The 19077-nt window shown below is 40.0% G+C and overlaps 3 protein-coding genes across 3 annotated transcripts in view; 1 reads left to right on the top strand and 2 right to left on the bottom strand.

Annotated features, from left to right (window-relative positions):
* NIFK (nucleolar protein interacting with the FHA domain of MKI67) overlaps nucleotides 1-136 on the bottom strand; it is a 37750-nt gene extending 37614 nt beyond the window's left edge. Inside the window, exon 1 of the mRNA XM_083364025.1 lies at nucleotides 82-136. Coding sequence (XP_083220151.1) covers nucleotides 82-121 — 40 coding nt within the window. The 5' untranslated portion in view covers nucleotides 122-136. The remainder of the gene's footprint in view (nucleotides 1-81) is intronic.
* Nucleotides 137-2702: 2566 nt separating this feature from the next.
* Nucleotides 2703-9956, bottom strand: MRPL47 (mitochondrial ribosomal protein L47). Its single transcript, XM_083364052.1, has 7 exons — nucleotides 9831-9956; nucleotides 8671-8813; nucleotides 7945-8005; nucleotides 5415-5511; nucleotides 4012-4142; nucleotides 3112-3207; nucleotides 2703-2997 (listed from the first exon to the last, which is right to left on the bottom strand). The coding sequence occupies exons 1-7, from the start codon at nucleotides 9917-9919 to the stop codon at nucleotides 2889-2891; spliced, it is 726 nt and encodes a 241-aa protein (XP_083220178.1). The 5' UTR covers nucleotides 9920-9956; the 3' UTR covers nucleotides 2703-2888.
* Nucleotides 9957-9995: 39 nt separating this feature from the next.
* Nucleotides 9996-16805, top strand: NDUFB5 (NADH:ubiquinone oxidoreductase subunit B5). The gene is made up of 6 exons (XM_083364062.1): nucleotides 9996-10242; nucleotides 11420-11505; nucleotides 12883-12949; nucleotides 14267-14328; nucleotides 15175-15281; nucleotides 16431-16805. The coding sequence occupies exons 1-6, from the start codon at nucleotides 10116-10118 to the stop codon at nucleotides 16549-16551; spliced, it is 570 nt and encodes a 189-aa protein (XP_083220188.1). The 5' UTR covers nucleotides 9996-10115; the 3' UTR covers nucleotides 16552-16805.
* The last annotated feature ends 2272 nt before the right edge of the window (nucleotides 16806-19077 follow it).

The raw sequence follows: 19077 nt of genomic DNA, 5'->3' as shown, positions 1-19077 counted from the left end.
AACAGCTGAATTAGAGGGTCAAAGTGGATTCCAGAAATCTCCAAATGTCACCAAGGTGAACATGAATAAAACCTAATTTACCTTGGTACCAGCATGTCAGTCGAAATAAATAGTGGTACATCTTGGCTTATTAAATAACAACTGAGCAGGAATGCACAATACGCTAAGCCATACTGGTGTACCTTTAACAATATTGTACAGAATACCGAAAGGAGCATTCTGGAAATAAAAAATTGGAAGTCTTGAGGTGAGAAATTTAAATAAATTACTTGTTTACATCAACACCATTCACAAAATGCCTCAATTTTTCATCAAACTTTGTAATACACCCTTACATCATTATGTATGCAGTCTTTAAAAGTCTCTCTTAGGTGAATTCCATCCAAGACCGTTTCGGTCTTGCAGTTTCTCACACCTTATGTTCTTGTTTTGTGATATATCATTTTTTTTAAGAATGTGCCTCTGTGCTTCTTTCCTATTGGTTACTTTCTTATTCAGTTTATATTCATTTAGCACTATTCATTCTTTATGCATCTCTTATCAGATAAATTTAAAGTATCTACTATCACTGCATTCAGCTTAACCTATGATGATACACTGAACTCAAACTTCTATTATGCTTCCAACACCATTGATTTCTTGGAACAAAGCCACATGCTTTGTGTTAGCTTACTCTAAAACAGGGCTTTTCAATCTTTTCACTCATCGTATCATTTTAGGATATGGTAACATCCGAGTACCACCAGTCGCCTAGCAAGGTGTCAAAAACTTGATGACCAAAAAAAAAAAGTGATGAAGTACAGGTAGTCCTCGACTTACAACAGTTCGCTTAGTGACTGCTCAAAATTACAATGGCACTGAAAAAAGTGTCCCCCAAGCCACAGCTGAGCAAGACACCTGCCTGCCCACCTGGCGGCGCTCTTCCTCCTGTCCAAAGTTTTCATTATTGTGAGCATTTCTGTTGAGGATTGGCAGCGGGGGTGGGGTGGGGGGTGTTTGGTTTTTATCTTCCCCCCGCCCTGCTGGGTAGTTGCAGCAGGTTTGGGTCACTTCACATGACAACTGTGACTGTCATAAATATGAATCAGTTGCCAAGCATCTGAATGTAAATCACAAGACCCTGGAGATGCTGCAACATTCCAGCTGATCAGTGTTTCTGGGCTCAGCAGAAGCGCCAGGATCAGCGCCGAGCTCCAGCTGGATCCTGGCGCTGATCCTGGCGTTTTCGCTGAGCCCTGATAGCCCTGCAGCTCCAGCTGTCTCTTGCTTAGGCTGTGCGGTGCCACCGGTTCAGCTAATTCCTCTCCCCCGCTACCACTTTCCTAGGATGGTCGTGTACCACCTGCCAGGTGCCAATGTACCACAAGTAGTACCCGACCACTGGTTGAAAAGCCCTGCTCTAAAATGGTACCATCCATTTTCCCTTCTTTAACTTTTTACCAAGGTATAGCAATAGATCTATTTGGTGTCATTTATTTATAACTTTAAATCAGACGTGTCAAACTCGCGACATCATGTGACGTCACACAACATATCAGGATGGCTTTGCCATTGCTGGCAATGGGGCGGGCGCGGCCTCCGGATGACGCGTCTGGCCCGCGGGCCAGCAATTTGACACACCTGCTTGAAATCATTCACACCATTTTTCTGGTTAGGCACAACCATCTTAAACTTTGTCATGTTAGCTTCAGCTCTATATTATTTGTTACAATGTTCACTGCAAAGCATTGGGGTTGTTAGCAAGTTGGGTCGTGTGAATATAAAAAATATAGCTTACTACAAATGCAATTAATAATTGGTCATTTAACGGCCCAGTGAAAACGGCCGCAGCATTTATTTATTTATTAATTTAATTTGTATACCGCCCTTCTCCCGAAGGACTCAGGGCGGTGAACAGGGCAATACATAATAAAAACAAGATACAAAAATTAAAAATTATTAAAAAGTAATTAAACAGCGATGCCCGTAATAAATTAGTACAGGTTAAAAGTTAAGACCCATTTATAAAACCCAACCCCATCCCATCAGGTCAGGCTGGCTTGTTCAAAAAGGTGGGCAAATCAAGTTTTGACCATATGTATATTTTTACTGCTGGCTCCCCTCTCTCAATCTAACCTACCTCACAGGGTTGTGTGTGTGTTTGTGTGTGTGTGGGGGGGAAATAAAGAGGGGGAAGGAGTATCGGATATGCTTTCTGCCATGAGTGATTTATAAAAATAATAAAGGGTGAATAAAAATTCTAAAATAAAATGAAGAATAAAGGATGCATCAGTACTATATATACTTAAATGAATCAAAATTTTTAATCTTTCTGGCTTAGAAGCAACGGGCATCTTAATTCAGAGTCGTCATATTTCAGGCTTTAGTAAAACCTAGTCCAATTGCATTTTTGGTCTAATTCTGATTCTCAGAATTTCAATTTCTATTTTATTTAAGGTCTATCCCAAAGATGTTCCACCTTGGCAACAGTAAGACCTGTGGACTTCAACTCCCAGAATTCCCCAGCCAGCCATGCTGGTTCAGGAATTCTGTGAATTGAAGTCCATGAGTCTTAAGTTGCCATAGTTGGGACACACCAAGTCTAGTCAGAGAATTGCAGACAATACCCAGTCCTTTTTGTTGCAGATGGCATTTATAACAGAAGTCAAAAGATTTTGCACTGGAGGCACAGATATAAACAACAACAACAACAACAACAAAAATCACAACAGGTATAGAGAAGTTTTATTTTGGTATTTCAAAAAATGAGCTTTCTGAGCTTACACAATATTTCCCACCTTAGTGTCCGTTTGTAAGTAATGACCAAAATCAAAGCATTTGTATCATGTTTTCACTTACTGCAGCCCTCTAGTTATTCCTTTAGTCTTCTAGTCACTTTCAGCTCCATGTTAACTCTGAGACTGTGTGGCTAGAGTATTTTCCTGTAAACGCTTCTCTCTCCTTCGCTTCATCTGATCCTCCTTGTATTTCATGCGTAGCCTTTTTTCATATCCAAGTCTGTGGGATGAAACCGACCACCAGAGGTTACCGCGGAGTGGAAAAGCTATTTCTCTCCAATGTAAAGATAATAATAAAAAATAACATTCACATTGTAAAGCATGCTACTATTACCTTATAAAAGGCTTGACATTTGGCAGGAAATAGAATCGTTTCCTCTTGTGCCTTGCGTTCATGTACCAGGGAATTGGCCATTCTCTGAAAGTATACCTACCAACAACAGATATGGGGAAAGTATTTTAAGAGAAAAAAGCGATCATCCGTTTGCAGAGAAATATACCTACAAACAATGTTTTCTTCTTCTTAAGTTCTCCCTTTCTGTCAACACAAAGAAAACCATCCTCTAGTGTTTCTCTAACATTTTAAGATGTATGGATTTCAACTCCCAGAATTCGCCGGCCACTGTACTATGCTGGTTTTATTTGAAACTGCTTGAATTCATAGGCTTATAGTCAGAAGTACAAAAACATGTTCGGAAAATACATGATCATTACCACATTTGTGCCTCAAAATATCCCTGTGAAGTGACAATGGATTGACGGCTTGTTATTGGGAAAAAAACAAAAAACACCCTTCTTGGAACAGGAGCCCCTGACCCACGGGCTGCAGATCAGTACCGGACTGTGGCCCACTAGGAACTGCTCTGTGCAAGTGAGTGCAACTTCACATGTGCGTGCACGGGGATCTAGTTGGTGCATGAAAGCACCGCCCCCCCGTCCCTCCCCTCTACGTTCATGGAACAATTGTTTTCCACAGAACTGGTCCCCAGTTCCAAAAGGTTGGGGACCGCTACCCTTACAAATGTGAAGAGGACAGTGCTCCAGGATGCAAGTTTGTTGCAATTCCTACTTCTGTATCCTAGCTGTTTAGTGCTTACCACAACCAGATAACACATTTTCCTGCTTGGTTCTCTCTTAAAAGTCTTTCACTGAACCTGGGAAATTATTAGTAAATCAAACGTGGCATTCATTCGATATTTCCCGAATACGCCACAGATCTAATGTGCCAGTTTACCAAATAATACGCCCAAGGAAATCGTGTCTCCATTCGCCTGGCCATTCCTTCTCTTGGCCAGTCTGCAAAAGTCGCAAAGCGTCTTCCCGTTCCTGAATGACCTGGTCCATTCTTTCCATAGACTTTTTTACCTAAGGGATATAAATCAGAAGTGGGCTGTGCAACAGGTAGAACTCAGACACTGCAGTAAACTATGGCTTTGCCTTAATATGAGAGAAACCATCCAGAATTACTCTTTACAAATGAAAGAATACTTGAATTCCTATCTAAGTTAACACCCAGTGATATAGACAGGGGTACATAAAGCAAAACTCAGTAAAGATTTGGTTTCTTTTATCATTGAACTTTTATTTGCAGATCTATTCATTAACTTTACACCCACCCCCATGTACTGAAAGCTTATTTTTCTCTCCTGAAATCTTGCTTCATTTATTTTCCCAATATAACATTTACATTAAAACAAATCAGAATTAAATGAGTCATTAAAAACAGCATTTTGGACAGGGGGTCAAGCAGCCTTCCTCTCTATCACAATCACTTGAATTGCAAAACTTGATATGTCTAGTTCAGGGGTAGGCAACCTCGGCTCTTTTATGACTCATGGACTTCAACTCCCAGAATTCCTGAGTCAGCTGACTCAGTCCATGAGTCATAAAAGAGCCGAGGTTGCCTACCCCTGGTCTAGTTTAACTAAATTGCAGGATCTAGATACGTGCAGTCTAATGAAGAGGACTAGGAATGACACGAAAGCATTCTTCCAATATCTGAGGGGCTGTCATAGACAAGAGGGGGATAACCTCTTCTCTCAAACACCTGAGGGCAGGACAAGAAGCAACATGTGGAAACTTATCATAGAGAGAAGCAACCTGGAACTAAGGAGAAATTTCCTGAGAGTGAGAACAGTTAATCAGTGGAACAACCTGCCTCCAGAAGTTGTGGGTGCTCCACCATTGAATGTTTCTAAGAGATTGGACAGCCATTTATCTGGAATGGTATAGGGTCTCCTGCCTGGGCGGGGGGCGGGGAAGGTGGATTAGAAAACCACCAAAGTCCCTTCTAGTCTGTTATTCTGAATCTAGCTCTGTGCCTAGATCAGATGTTTTTCAGCAAGGAGCAGCTCAGGAATTAATATAGTTTCTGTGTGACTTGCAGGTTCTTTAGAGAACCAGATAACCAGAAATATCTTCTCCACTGGCTGCCAAGTTCCATAGAATCAGCACACCTGACAAACTACAAGGCAAAATTAGCAGATCAGAAGGACATCTTGGAATTAAGAACATTTAATGGCTTCCTGGAGCTCATCTCATACCTATAGTAAATCACATAAAACAGTCGTGTGTATTTATTCTCGATCTTGAACACAGAACATGTAATTGCCACTGACATTCCCGACTCTATTTTACCTTTTCCAATCTTTCTGGGCTCGGCATTGGCTCTGCCACCCGTTTTGCTTCTTGTTCTAATGTTAAAAGCATATTTCGCTCTTTTAGCAGGACATACCTGAGAAAGAGAATTTATTAGCAAGTTAAATTACATTGTTAGACAGCATAATGATTCTCAATAAGAAATGGGAGATACGATTTCGGATAGATTAAACTGTTAAAACTTATAAAGGATTAAATGTAATACTACTGTATATTTGAATACTTGAAACACACAAAAACATTCTTCTTGGAAAAATGTTGTTCTTGTTTCTATCATTGGGGAACCCATTTTTTTCTTTTTTGATTGAGACACAAGATCCGAAAGTTTGAGAATAGCTAAGTTTCATCTTAGTGCTTTTATACTGAGCTGCAACTGATCACATATTTTAATTAAACGCAAATAAAATGGTACTGCATCACAGCAATACTAATTGAAATATCAATATAACGGTAATCATATTAGTTATGTAAGAAAATTATTCTTATTAGATGCAGCTGAACTTTGTTGTACATTCATTGCAGAATGTGAAATTCTGCTAGCTATCATCACCTGCTGCTTCCAGAACATCGTTCTCCCTCTGAGTTGCTCAAAGATGCAATGACAGAAGAAGCTACACCAGGTAGAATTTCCCCACTAGTTTAACTTTCAGATCTACCAGCCCTCTGCCTGCATAGAGAGCCTTGGTGGAGCAGTGGGCTAATGCCTCCTTAAGTAACACCAGCTGCCTGCAATTAGTGCAGGTTCGCATCCCACCAGGCTCAAGGTTGACTCAGCCTTCCATCCTTCCGAGGTAGGTAAAATGAGGACCCAGATTGTTGGGGGCAATTAAGCTGACTTTGTAATAATGCCGCTTGGGGGTGTGTTTGAAAGCCCTAATAAGCAGGCATATACATAAAATGAAGGCTACTGCTAAGCTTGTAAGCCGCCCCGAGTCTTCGGAGAAGGGCGGGATATAAATGGAATTAAAATAAAAGGACCCAGATTGTTGGGGGCAATTAAGCTGACTTTGTAATAATGCCGCTTGGGGTGTGTGTGTGAAAGCCCTAATAAGCAGGCATATACATAGAATGAAGGCTACTGCTAAGTTTGTAAGCCGCCCTGAGTCTTCGGAGAAGGGCGGGATATAAATGGAATTAAAATAAAAATAAAATAAAAATAAATAAATTAGCTCCTTCTTCTAGCCTTCTCCCTCCTTCCAATCCACCACTTATGTCCCTTCCATCCTATTTTCATCTCTCATTTCTTCTATGTCTCCACTATTTTATATTTTCCTTATATTTATTTTATTTATTTATTTATTTTAATTCCATTTATATTTAATTTAATTCCATTATAATTAATTAAATTATATTTATATTTTTAATTAAATTATAATTAAATTAAATTAAATTATAATTTAATTCCATTTATATTCCTGTCCTATGGGTTTTTGCCTTTCTAAACGTTCTTCCTTTAGGCACGTTTTACTCTTTATGTGCGCTCCTTAAGATATTTTTGCACTTCAGCATTTAGGTTTCCTCACCCTTGTCCCTTTTCAACTTAAACCCTCTGCAATTTATACTTCATTTCCCATGTTTTTCACCTTTAAAAAAATTGTAAGGAGTCCTCAACTTACAACCACAATTAAGCCCAACGTTTCTGTGGCTAAGTGAGATAGTTGAGTTTTGCCCCATTTTACAACCTTTCTTGCCACAGTTGTTAAGTGAATCGCTGTAGTTGTTAAGCTAGTAACCCAGCTGTAAAGTGAATCTGGCTTCCCCATTGAGTTTGCTTGTCAGAAAGTCGCAAAAGGCGATCACATGGCTCCAGGACACTACAACCATCATAAATATGAGCCAGTGGCCATGTATCCAAATTTTGATCCCACGATCATGGGGAAGCTGCAATAGTTGCAAGTATGAAAAACGGTCATGTCACTTTTTTTTCCAGTGCCACTGTAACTTCGAACGGTCACTGAATGAAAGGTTGTAAGTTGAGGACTACCTGTATTGCCCATTCTGAAACCTTCTCCTATACCTCATGCCCTTTTCTCTTACCATTTATGACTTAAAACCTGTGTAAAATTCCAGCCAAATGAATAATTTTTTATTGACGTATTTATTACGTTTAAAATGTGCTAGGACTTCAGGAGGTGAAGCCAACATCCTTAGTTCTTTCTCCTTCAGTTTTTCCCCATAGCAATCCCATGACATTGGTTGGGCTGACGGAGTGTTCAACTCAGTCATCTGGTCACCTTTTGCAGCTAAGGATGGACTCGAACTGGATTTTCCTGGCCCTACTCCAACCTCTGAAGTACTATACCACACAGTCTCTCCAATGACACTTCCCTCAGAAAATCTGAGCTACAAACTTCTAGTTTTTCTGAATATCTAGAGACACGACAAGAGCAAAAGGCTTTGTGGTTGCAAATGAAATCTAAAACGTATTTTTGAAGTGGGTAAGCAGTTCTTCAAATCACTCGTCACAAGGAAAGGACAGGCCTCTTAAGCCATACAAAGAAACACTCACCAAAGCTTATGCAAATCTTCGTTGCTTTTGCCTCGAAGTTGTTCGACAGTCCAGGAATCTCCTGTGGAAGCCACAAAGCAAAGTAGAACAAGAACATTTTCCTGAAAGTCTCATGATCTTAAGACTATACTAATTTTTACTCTGTGCTGATTAAGTGGAAATATTGGTAGCTATTCGAAGGTTTTCTTTTAAAAGCTGCATATTCTGAAATCTAGAGTCCAATACTACTTATATTTTATATTGCTTCTTCTGCTAAATAGGGGACTCTTTTCAGTTTGCTGTTTTTCTGTTGTTTTATTTAACTATTCTATATTATCTATATGGCAGGTGGAGCTACCCACTGAACATTGGTAATTGCAGCTTTCACCAGAGCCACTCAAAACAAATCAACAAAAATAATTTATAACATACATTTTGCGTGCAGGAGAACTTTAAAAAATGTAAAGCATATTAAAATCAGGAAAAGGGCTATGAAATTATTTAGGGCAATATAGAACATTTTTACTTATGCATAAATAAATCCAAAACATACAATACAAATAGCTGTAATCCATTTTTTGATTTTTATTTAAAGGCATAGATGGTCTGACAATCAGACTTACGGATGAAATATCCACTTTTGAAAAAAAATGGATTCTATGAGCAGCAATTTTTACAAATTGACGCTCAACATGCACTGTTGCTGAATCTCTTATTGTTGTTGTCTTATTTACAAGGGTATCTTACCTGATTTAACCTCCTTTCCCCAGTTTTTGGGGTCATCAAAAAATTCCTCCAACCCATTTCGAGATACTGACGTATGCAGCAACACAGAACGGGGACAAATCTTCACTTCTGTAAACTTTTTTGGCCAATTACCAACGATACCTCTGAACGAAAAAACCGTCAGAATTGTTTTAACAACATTTTAAGCATATACAAAAGTCAGATTTGGTCCCAGAAGGGTTTTCCCCCCCCCTTAGGTAACATGTACATTCAAAGTATTTCTTTTGATAAAATACTATCTAGTTTCAGAAGCACCAATGGCATTATTGTCAGTCACTTGGCTAAAAACTATTCTCTCAGTTAAATTGTTCAGGTTTTACAGGTAGTTCTTGACTTACAAACACATCTGAGCCCAAAATTTCTGTCACTAAGTGAGGCAGTTGTTAAGTGAGTTTTGCACCATTTCAAAACCTTCCTTGCCAGTTGTTAAATGAACCACTGCAGTTTTTAAGATAGTAACCCGGTGTAAAGTGGACTCCCCATTGCCTTTGGTTGTCAGAAAGTTGCAAAAGGTGGTCACACGATACTACAACTGTCATAAATATGAGTCCGTTCTCAAATGTCAGAATTTTGGTACGTGACCACGGGGATGCCGCAACACTCGTATGACTAAAAAACGGTCATAAGTCACTTTTTTCAGTGCCACTGTTTGAATGGTCACTAAACAAACGGTTGTTAAGTCGAGGACTACCTATATTTATTTAACTGAGGCAGGGGTAGGCAACCTTGGCTCTTTTATGACTCGTGGACTTCAACTCCCAGAATTCCTGAGCCAGCATGGCTGGCTCAGGAATTCTGGGAGTTGAAGTCCACGAGTCATAAAAGAGCCAAGGTTGCCTACCCCTGAACTGAGGGAACCTGAATGGTTTTAAATAGAAGAACCAGACCCTGGCATTACCAATTTTTCCCCCTAGTAAGCTCGTACTTTCACGAGGTTTACATTATCAAGGCCTGTTTTCCAGAGAAGCTTCAATCCTATTATATGCATCTTTCCCAAAATGCATTTCCTGGCCAGAGAGGCTCCACTCTTCGCCATCATTGGCAAGGACAGCACTTTCTCCAGCAAGGCCTCAAAGCCAATTTGCAACCCTGGCTCTTTCCCCGCTCGACAGGACCCTCACCTGGAGGCCGAAGCCGCCGCACCGCCTCGACTCGCGCCGGTCACCCGAAGCACCGTGGATAACCGTCGGCAAACCCCCGTCAGCGCCATGACGCCTCCGCCGTCTTCCCATAAGGCCCTTCCTCGGCATTCGATGAAGCCCCTCTAGCTGTTCCCTTCTCGGTGGTACTTTCTTACCGCCCACCGCCGCCCGGTGCAAAGATGGCGGCGGCGCGACTTCAGCAGTGAGCGTCGCGGCAAAGGACGACGGCGAGCTTCACGGCTTGCGGCTTTGCCCCATCCAGAGATGGCGGCCATGAGTCTCCTGCTGCGAACGGCGGCCAGGACCGGGGTCCGGCAGCCGCTGACCTTGTCCGCGTGGCTCGGGCGGACTGCCTTGCTGGGCTCCAGTGCCAGTCGCTCCGGAGTGATCGGTAGGGACGGGCTTGGGTGGCAGGAGATGCTCGGCGACTTCCCTTCCAATTGACCTTGGAAGCGGACAGAGCGGGGAAGGATGTCGAGATGCCCCTGAAGGTGGCGGGGGAGTGCCCTTCCTCTTGCAGGAGCTTCACCTGTTGAGTTTCTGCCTGTGGTGCAGTAGGGTTGAAAACATGGGAGTGGGACTAGCCACAGTCTCAGAAACGAAAGTGAGAGCCTGAGCCAACGTTGGTTTTCTAGTCCAACATCGGCTTATTTATTAGATTTCCACCCGCTTTTCCTTCGGGAGCTCCTAATTTTTCCTTCACAACAGCCTTGTGAGGTAGGTTGGCGGAGCTCCTGAGTCCTCGTCAAAATGCACTTTCTTTCGAAGCTGTGCTCAGATTATAAGGAGCTGATGTTCCTGGCCCTGTTTCTTTTTAAATGTATGTTATGAGTAAAGAAAACTGACATTCAAGGTGGCCAAAGAAAGACAGATCTAGATGCCAACAAAATACAGGAAGTCCTTGATTTACAACAGTTCACTTAATGACTGTTTAAAGTTACAAGGCACTGAAAAAAGTGACTTATTACCGTTTTTCACACTTAGAACTTGCAGTATCCACATAGTAATGTGATCTAAAATCAGATGCTTAGCAACTGGTTCATGTTTATGATGGTTGCAGTGTCCTAGGGTCATATGATGACTTTTTGTGATCTTCTGACAAGCAAAGTCAGCAGGGAAGTCAGATTCACTTCACAACCATATTATTAACTTAACTGCAGTGATTCACTTAACAACTATGGCAAGAAAGATCATAGAATGGGGCAAAACTCACTTAACGAGAGTCGCTTATCAATAAATATTTGGGGTTCAATTTGGTCATAAGTTGAGGACTACCTGTATACTGTCAGCTTTACAACTTTGCTATTACCTAATGATTGTTGGCACCCCAGATCTAGTAACCCTAATGTGAGCATTCCAACCAAGCACCTTTCTTTGTGAAACACAAAGAATTACAAGAATTTCTCATTCATGTGGAACAGAATTGGATAGGTTCCCCTATTGCAGAATAGCTGTGTGTGATAGGCATCCTGAAAAATTAAGACAACAATTTCAGAACTTTTTTGCGTTCTGAAAAGATTGCAGAAATAACTGTTGACTTGTATTAAAATGCCAATTTAATTTTTCAGTGTCACTGCGCCATGCCAGCGAGACAAAAAAGATGTTGTTCATCAAAACAACACGGTTTTATGATAACCGGTTTCTGAGATTACTGGTAAGTTTAGGATTAAGGTCTGGAAAAAAGAGCAGAGAAAGAAAAACAGTTTCAGATGGCGTGAAGAGAAGTATAGTCTTCAAATCATAGGAATGACTAGTGTCACTTTATTCCATTCTTATCCAGTACTATCTTAATACTGGGCACCATACTTTAAGAAGGATTTGGAAACCTGACCCAGATGCTGAGTGGATTGACAGAGGAATAAAAATTAAATGTTGTGGAAAGAGGTTGAAGGAGTTGTTAATGTTTTTCTAAGAAGGCTGAGGTAACAGTAACAATAGTAACAGTAACAATGCAGTACAACAGACTTGAAAGGACCATAGAGATCCTCTAGTCCAACCCCTCTGCTCAAGACCCTATACTGGGGGTCTTCAAACTTGGCCCTTTTATGACTTGTGGACTTCAACAGGCATGCTGGCTGAGGAATTCTGGGAGTTGAAGTCCACAAGTCATAAAAGGGCCAAATTTGAAGACCCCTGCCTTATACCATTTCAAACAAATGGCTGTTGAGTCTCCAAAACCCACAACTTCTCCAGGTAAGCCTTTCCACTGGTTGTTCTCACTGTCAAGCAATTTCTCCTTAGTTCTAGTTTGGATCTCTCTTTGACAAGTTTCTCTCCGTTATTTCTTGTCCTGCCCTCAGGTGCTTTGGAGAAAAGGTTTTCCTCTCTGGCAGCTCCTGAAAGATTGGAAGAGTGCTATCATGTCGCCGCTAGTCTTTAATTAGCCTTTGTTAGACTAGACATGCCCAGTTCCTGCAATTGCATTCATTGCATGTTTCCATTCCCCTAACCATCTTTGTTACTGTGTACTCTGCACTCTTTCTAGAGTCTCAGCATCTTTAGAAAGAGTGTTATGGGGTGTTATTTTAGCTTTCTTCAAATACCTGAAATGTCGCACAAAAGAAAGGTCTTTTTCCCCCTCTATTGGACACCCAAAATCATGCACACCTAAAAAGCAGATTCCGTATGTATTTTAAGAAAGCCTCTCATGTAGAATGGTTTGATAGTGGATCTAATTATTCTGAGAAGTGATAAACTCTCCTTACCGGAGGTATTAAAGAGCAGACAAATTAGCCATTTGTCAGGGATACTTTAATTTAGACTCCTTTCTTGCTCTGGGGCCATAAATAAAATGAATGAAATGAATTTGGATTCCTATACTGAACCATACTTTCTAAGTGTTCCTAACATCTCATTGCATTTAATCTTTCAGTGATCCTGAAAATTGAGGGAGTTTTCTTGCATATAAGTCAGAGTGGGAGAAAAGTATACTAATAATAATTCAGCTGCTAGGTACATAAAAGAGTGAAAAAAATTGTGGGCTTGCTTTGTACTGACTTTGCTGTCCCCCCCTCCTTTTTTTAAAAAACAGAATTGGTATACTCTGTTAACTGGAATTCCGGTGCTACTTATTGTAGCCTTTGTTAATATCTTTATTGGTAAGTACTTCCGCACCTTAGAATCTTTTGTTCTGTTTTGTACTGCTGAATATTGCAGATAACTATTATCGTTTCTGAATGCTGTTTCAGTGGTGTTGGATTAATTCTGTTTTCCCTGGATAAGACAAGAACCATCAGCTAAATGTTTATGGAGATTCTGTCATCCACATCATAGTTGTTCCAAAGGTGCTTTTTCCAAAAAGGCGACTGGACTTTCTTGGGGTTTTTTTTCCCTTTGAAAACATTTCGTCTCTCATCCAAGATGCTTCTTCAGTTCTACCTGACTGGTAGAGAATGAAAAGATTTATAGTGAAATATTTCCAAAGGCGGCGGGCGGGGGAAACCAAGGAAGTCTGTGTGCCTTTTGGAAAAAGAACCTTTGGGAAGAACCATCAGCACATTCATTTCCATTATGTATCCTCCAGATATATGGACTTTAAATCAATTCCCTTGTACTTTTAGAAATTTCAGTCAAATTAATTACCAGCTTGATGAGGGCTGAGCTCCAGAATTTTTTAAAAAGCCTCTGAGAAAATGTTTCCTGTTTTTCTGCTTTTTTGTGGTTTATGAAATTGATAATGGACTACATCATGTTGCACCTTTATGGCTCTCTTTATTATAATAAGGTTTAGCTTAATTAAATCTAAAACTTCAAAGTGCTTTTTTTATTTGTTTGCATCTTTTTTATGCTGCGGCCTAAAGTTGCTTTCTTAATTATGTCCTGTTGTGATATTTCCTGATTGCGAAGTTCCCTTTTCCTTTGGATAATCTTGTCATTCTTCTGTTTCCAGCCCCAACTTCAGATATATCTGATAATCCACAAATGTATTAAATTGGTGCTGCTCTTTGGTATTTCCCTGCATCATAGCTTTAAAGGAGTTTATGGTTTTTAAGCTCGTTAGATGGCTTTATGTTTTGTTGCAATCGTTCTTTTTTAATTTATTAGAAATGCTTTCAATTGTCTCCGTCTTTAGAATAATTTTTTTAAAAAATATGAATTAAAATGGTAACACAAAGATCATGATTGGCATGGTACAAAATGTGAATTGAAACATCAAAAGAAAGTATTGCATAATCTTTGATGTGTAAAAATACAAGACATGTTACATATTTTATTTTTAAATAGCTGTGGAAACTATTCACCATTGACCGGTGAATAAATATGCATTCAATAGGATTACAAATGTAGGATTTATTCTCCCGTTAGGCTGATAATAAATTGTGACTGGCAACATTTGTTGACTTCACGTTCTTCCATCAGTATCTTTTTTACATGTCTGTTGCAAACTTAAACATAATGACCTTGCCTCTGCTTAGGTGAAGCTGAATTGGCTGAGATCCCAGAAGGTTATATTCCAAACCATTGGGAGTATTATAAGGTAAGTACAAAACTTGAAGAAAAAAAATGTGAATTTTGTAAGTCAGCCTTAGGAGAATAAAGCTCTTGGAAGTATAGATTTGGCAAATTTGTAATTGTTTTCATGTTTTTATTTTCCAATTTGCTATAATGATTATGAAGAAATGTTATATGACAACGCTGCAACGAACCTGGCTGCTCGATTTCAGTTGCCACAAGAATGGGGGGGAAGGGTGATGGGGTTTTTATGCTAGTCTAAAGAATTCTGTGTCCCGTGGGAACCAAGGTCATTCCTGTTCGTTAGACTGGGGGCTGAGCATTATGTTTAGAAAGCCCGCCAAAGTATTGGGCAACATAGTTGATTGCATGTGGGAAGTTTTAACTTTGTAATATTGTAACTTTTGGGAGGGAACTGTAGTCTTGGTTTCACTTTTGACCATGCCGATACTTTGTAACCAATAAACACATTCTTAGAGGAAAACCTGAGCCTTGGGAGTTCTGTTTTAATTGGTCTCATCTATCGGAAGCATTACATTATAATTATGTGTATGCATGAGGTTATTAAGAATCGTATTCGCAACTGGATGAATTTCTAGAGAACCTGCTTTCATTTAAACCAAGAACCTAGCAACGCCTCTGCATGGTGACCTATGGCATATGAGAAACGTCAGAGGAAATATTGGAACCTGACATTGGGGTGGCTGTGAAAAGCACTATAGTTAACGGAAGGTAGATTGCAGACTTCTGTTTTTTCAAAGTTTTTGGACGTTGGTCCGACCAGTTGATGCCGGTAGCTTGCTTCTGCGAGCAAAATGCAACAGTGGTGATCATAATTATTTTGTAATGCCCGCTTTGGTTTTCCTTCCAGCATCCTATAAGTCGGTGGATTGCACGCTACATCCACGATCCCCCTGAAAAGGAATATGAAAAGCAAATGGCTAGGTTACATATTGAATATGAAAAAAAGAAATTAAGGTAGGATAAATTAGAAATGTACCTGTGCTTTCCCCCCCCCCCCGTTTCTTAACAAAAATATTGAACAATTGTTTCAGGTGGGAGCTGGAAGCTCAGCACTGTTTTGTTTATTTCGTTACCACTTAGTTGTTTAATGCAGTTCCATCCCATCTTTCCCTCTAGAAGCTCAAGACAATACATATGGGGAGGACCAAATATTAAACGATAAAGGGAACAATAGCTGTCATCATGTATTATATCATATTTTGCTTTTCCTATCATCCAGATATTCCCTTTTCTCCCCTTCCTTTCTTTCTGTGTAAAGAATACGGATATCATCATATATTATCATCCTACAGTACAGGGAGTCCTCAGTTTATGCCAAGTGAGCCCAATGTTTCTATGGCTAAGTAAGATAGTTGTTAAGTGAGGTTTTGCCCCATTTTCTGACCTTTCTTGCCATAGTTGTCAATCATTGCAGTTATTAAGTGAGTAACATGTTTGTTAAGTGAATCTGGATTCCCCATTAACTCTGCTTGCCAGAAGGTCACAAAAGATGAACACGGGACTCTGGGATTCTGTAACCATCATCAATACATGCCAGTTGCCAAGAGTCTCAAGTTTTATATCACTTGGCGGTGTGGAAAAAAGTCATAAAGTCACTTTTTCAGTATCGTTGTTACTTAAAATGGCCACTAAATGCTTGTAAGCTGCAGACTACCTGTTCTTTTCTTTCCTGATTCACCAACTCATTAAAGCAACCGCATCTCTATTCAGACTGGAGAGGAAACTGTCTGAAAGCCAACCACAGGATAGAGTTTATCCCTTCCTGATAGATATGGAGCAGTAGGAAACCTTAAGTCTATAATTTAGTCTGGCTTCCCCCAGTTGGGTTGCTTTAAAGGGGCAGGGACTTTAGGCCTTAGATTTTTTTTTAGCAATGGCCATGCTTCCTGTGGAATTCTGGAAGTCCATATGATTGGCAGTCAACCAGGTTGGGGCAAGGAGCTTAGTAAAAGGAACACAGGTATCCAGTAGCACATAGTTTTCCATGTCTGCCTGTCCAACACAGTCCATTTTCTGTGCCACTGAAATATAATCACGTGGCTAATGTTAAAAAATATTATTTCACAGTTTCTTTTTTCTCTTTCCTCTCCTTTTCTTTAACAGGACATTGGAAGCAGAAGCAAATAGATTGATGTTCCACCGGGGGGATGGAGCGTGGCATCACTTTGAAACCCCAGGCACGTCTATGATTGATTATTCTCCTAAAGCAAGACCTGATTTCTGAGCATTTCAGCTGGAATCTCCGGCAGGCATCCCTGCAGGGCAGTTAAAATGTGTAATGTATACCTAACTTAAATCAAAATGTGTGCTGCCCAGAATAGTCACAAAGTTGGGCGGCCTTACATGTGTAATTAAATAAATACACGTTCTGATTCAGTAACCCCTTGTACTAGCTGTAATCCTTTCTCCCCCCCCCCCCCATTTGCTGTATCTTTTTTATGTTTGTACTCCAGAATAAACCCCATTCGGTTCTATATAGCTCCCTACAAGCTTCTGATTTCATTTATATTCTGCCTTTTATTCCAGAGCACAAAGAGGCGTAGCTAGTCAGATAGGTTGGGCCAAGAAAATAATTGGCCCAGATCAACCAGCTGAGTGACTTTGGGCCGGACCCTCTCTCTCAGCCCAATTCACCTCACAGGATTATTGTTGTGGGGAAAATAGGAAGAGGAAGGGGTGTTGGATTTGTTCGCCTCGAGTTACTTGTTAAAATAATAAGGCCTTCATCCTTGACACCATGCAGAATCCTTCGGGACAGAGCACTAGAAATTAGAACGGGCATGAGAAGTAAGTTTTATTTTGAGAGTGCCAGTTTCTTGCCTTGTCATCGTCACTGTGAAACTTCCAATACAGTTATTAAAGTATACATGAATCGATTTTTTTTATTATGCGCCATCAAGTTTTCAACTCCTAGTGACTACAGGTAGTCCTCGACTTACAACGGTTCATTTGGTGACCATTCGAAGTTGCAACAGGCCTGAAAAAAAGTGACTTACAACCGTTGCAGCATCTCCATGGTCACCTGATCAAAATTCGGATGTGTGACAACCGGTTCACGTTTATGACGGTTGCGGTGTCCCGGGGCCTTGTGATCAGCCTTTGCCACTTTCTGACAAGCGAAGTCAGTGGGGAAGCCAGATTCGTTTAACAACTGGGTTTACTAACTGAACACCTGCATTGATTCACTTAACAAATGTGGCAAGAAAAGTCATAAAATGGGGCAAAACTCACTTAATGAATGTTTCGCTTAGCAATATAAATTTTGGGCTCAATTTTGGTCATAAATTGAGGATGACCCGTACATAGATTTTTTTTCCCCATGACAGTCATTTGACTTGACATCCCCTTCCCCAAAATCCATTTTCATTCTCCCCTTTCAATCAGAATAGAGCTGGAAGGGACCATGGAGGTCTTATAGTCCAACCCTCTGTCAAGCAGGAGATCCTATACCATTTCAGACAAGTGTGGTTGTCCAGTCTCTTTTTAAAATCCTCCAGTGATGAAGACATTTTTCAGAATTCCATCTCATTTCTGTGTTTGCAGAATATGAACACTTTCCCTTTGAGATGAATACATGTATAGATGCATCCATATTAACTGGTATCCACCTTTGGAGAAGTGCTAGGTCAGTGATTGACAGGCTGGGCGATTTTGTGCAGTCACATGAATCCAACCATTATGTTGGCAAATGGTGAGAGCCAGACTTATCATGTTAATATACCGGGTGGCATCGAGTTTAAAAAAATATTTTTATACTGTATTTTTTCGGCATAGTGCATTGTATGAGTGCAGCAACGTTGGTTAGATTTGTGCTTCTTAGATTGTAAGCCGCCCTGAGTCTTCGGAGAAGGGCGGAATATAAATGGGATTAAAAAAAAAATCTGAGATGAGCATTCAGTGTGTTGAGAGAACATCTCCAGTGTGTGGAGGAAACCTAGATAATTGGATTCAGGGAATCTTAGGTTAAACATGAGCCTGTCAGGACCACGACAAGTCTCCATCATGGATTGTATTTACTTTCTGCTATGGGTTGTCCTGGAAATTATTAGGATCAACAAAGGGCATGATTTTCTTAAGTTCTCAGGCTATTTAGTTAGATTTTTTTAAAGAAAATCTCTCCTTTATTATTTTTATAAATAACTCAAGATGGCAAAATATCTAATATTCTTTCCTGCTATTTTCCCTAAAACAATCAATTATGTGAGGTGAGTTCATCAAATGTCTTATTTTTCTAGCGGAAATAAAAGCCAACATTGACCACCTATTTCTTGTTTAAATCGTTCACTGTTAACTTTATGGGTTATTGGTAGAGAATCCTAGGAAACTGGAGTCAGCTAGTTTTCATCAGTTGCAGGTTAATGTGTCATATAAACATGTTATGGATTCTGGTTCTCTAAATACATCTACGTGCAGCTTAGTTACTTTATTGCTGAACCCCTTTTTGTAGGTTTTTTTTGCAATTCACCAAAGTGTAAAATTATCAAATGAGATCGCAAGGACCCCAGCTGCACTCATAAACCATCCAAGGTTAAGTTGTTGAGCCAATACATCATCTACATGTTTATCTAAACTGCTTGAATGCCTTGTGCAAATATAGTTAAAGTATTTCTCGTACAAAGCAAGCTTTAATTTTGATAAGGACCACATAAATGTAGCATGAATTCCCTGCTCAGGAAATCAACGTTTTTGCCCCCCTCAGTAAATCTAACTAAAAGATAATTTATACACAAGCACAGGTAGTCCCTGACTT

This window comes from Vipera ursinii, assembly GCF_947247035.1.
Source record: "Vipera ursinii genome assembly, chromosome: 5".
Lineage (NCBI taxonomy): Eukaryota > Metazoa > Chordata > Lepidosauria > Squamata > Viperidae > Vipera > Vipera ursinii.
Note: the sequence above shows the minus strand (reverse complement) of the source record. Positions and strands in the feature narration are given on the sequence as shown.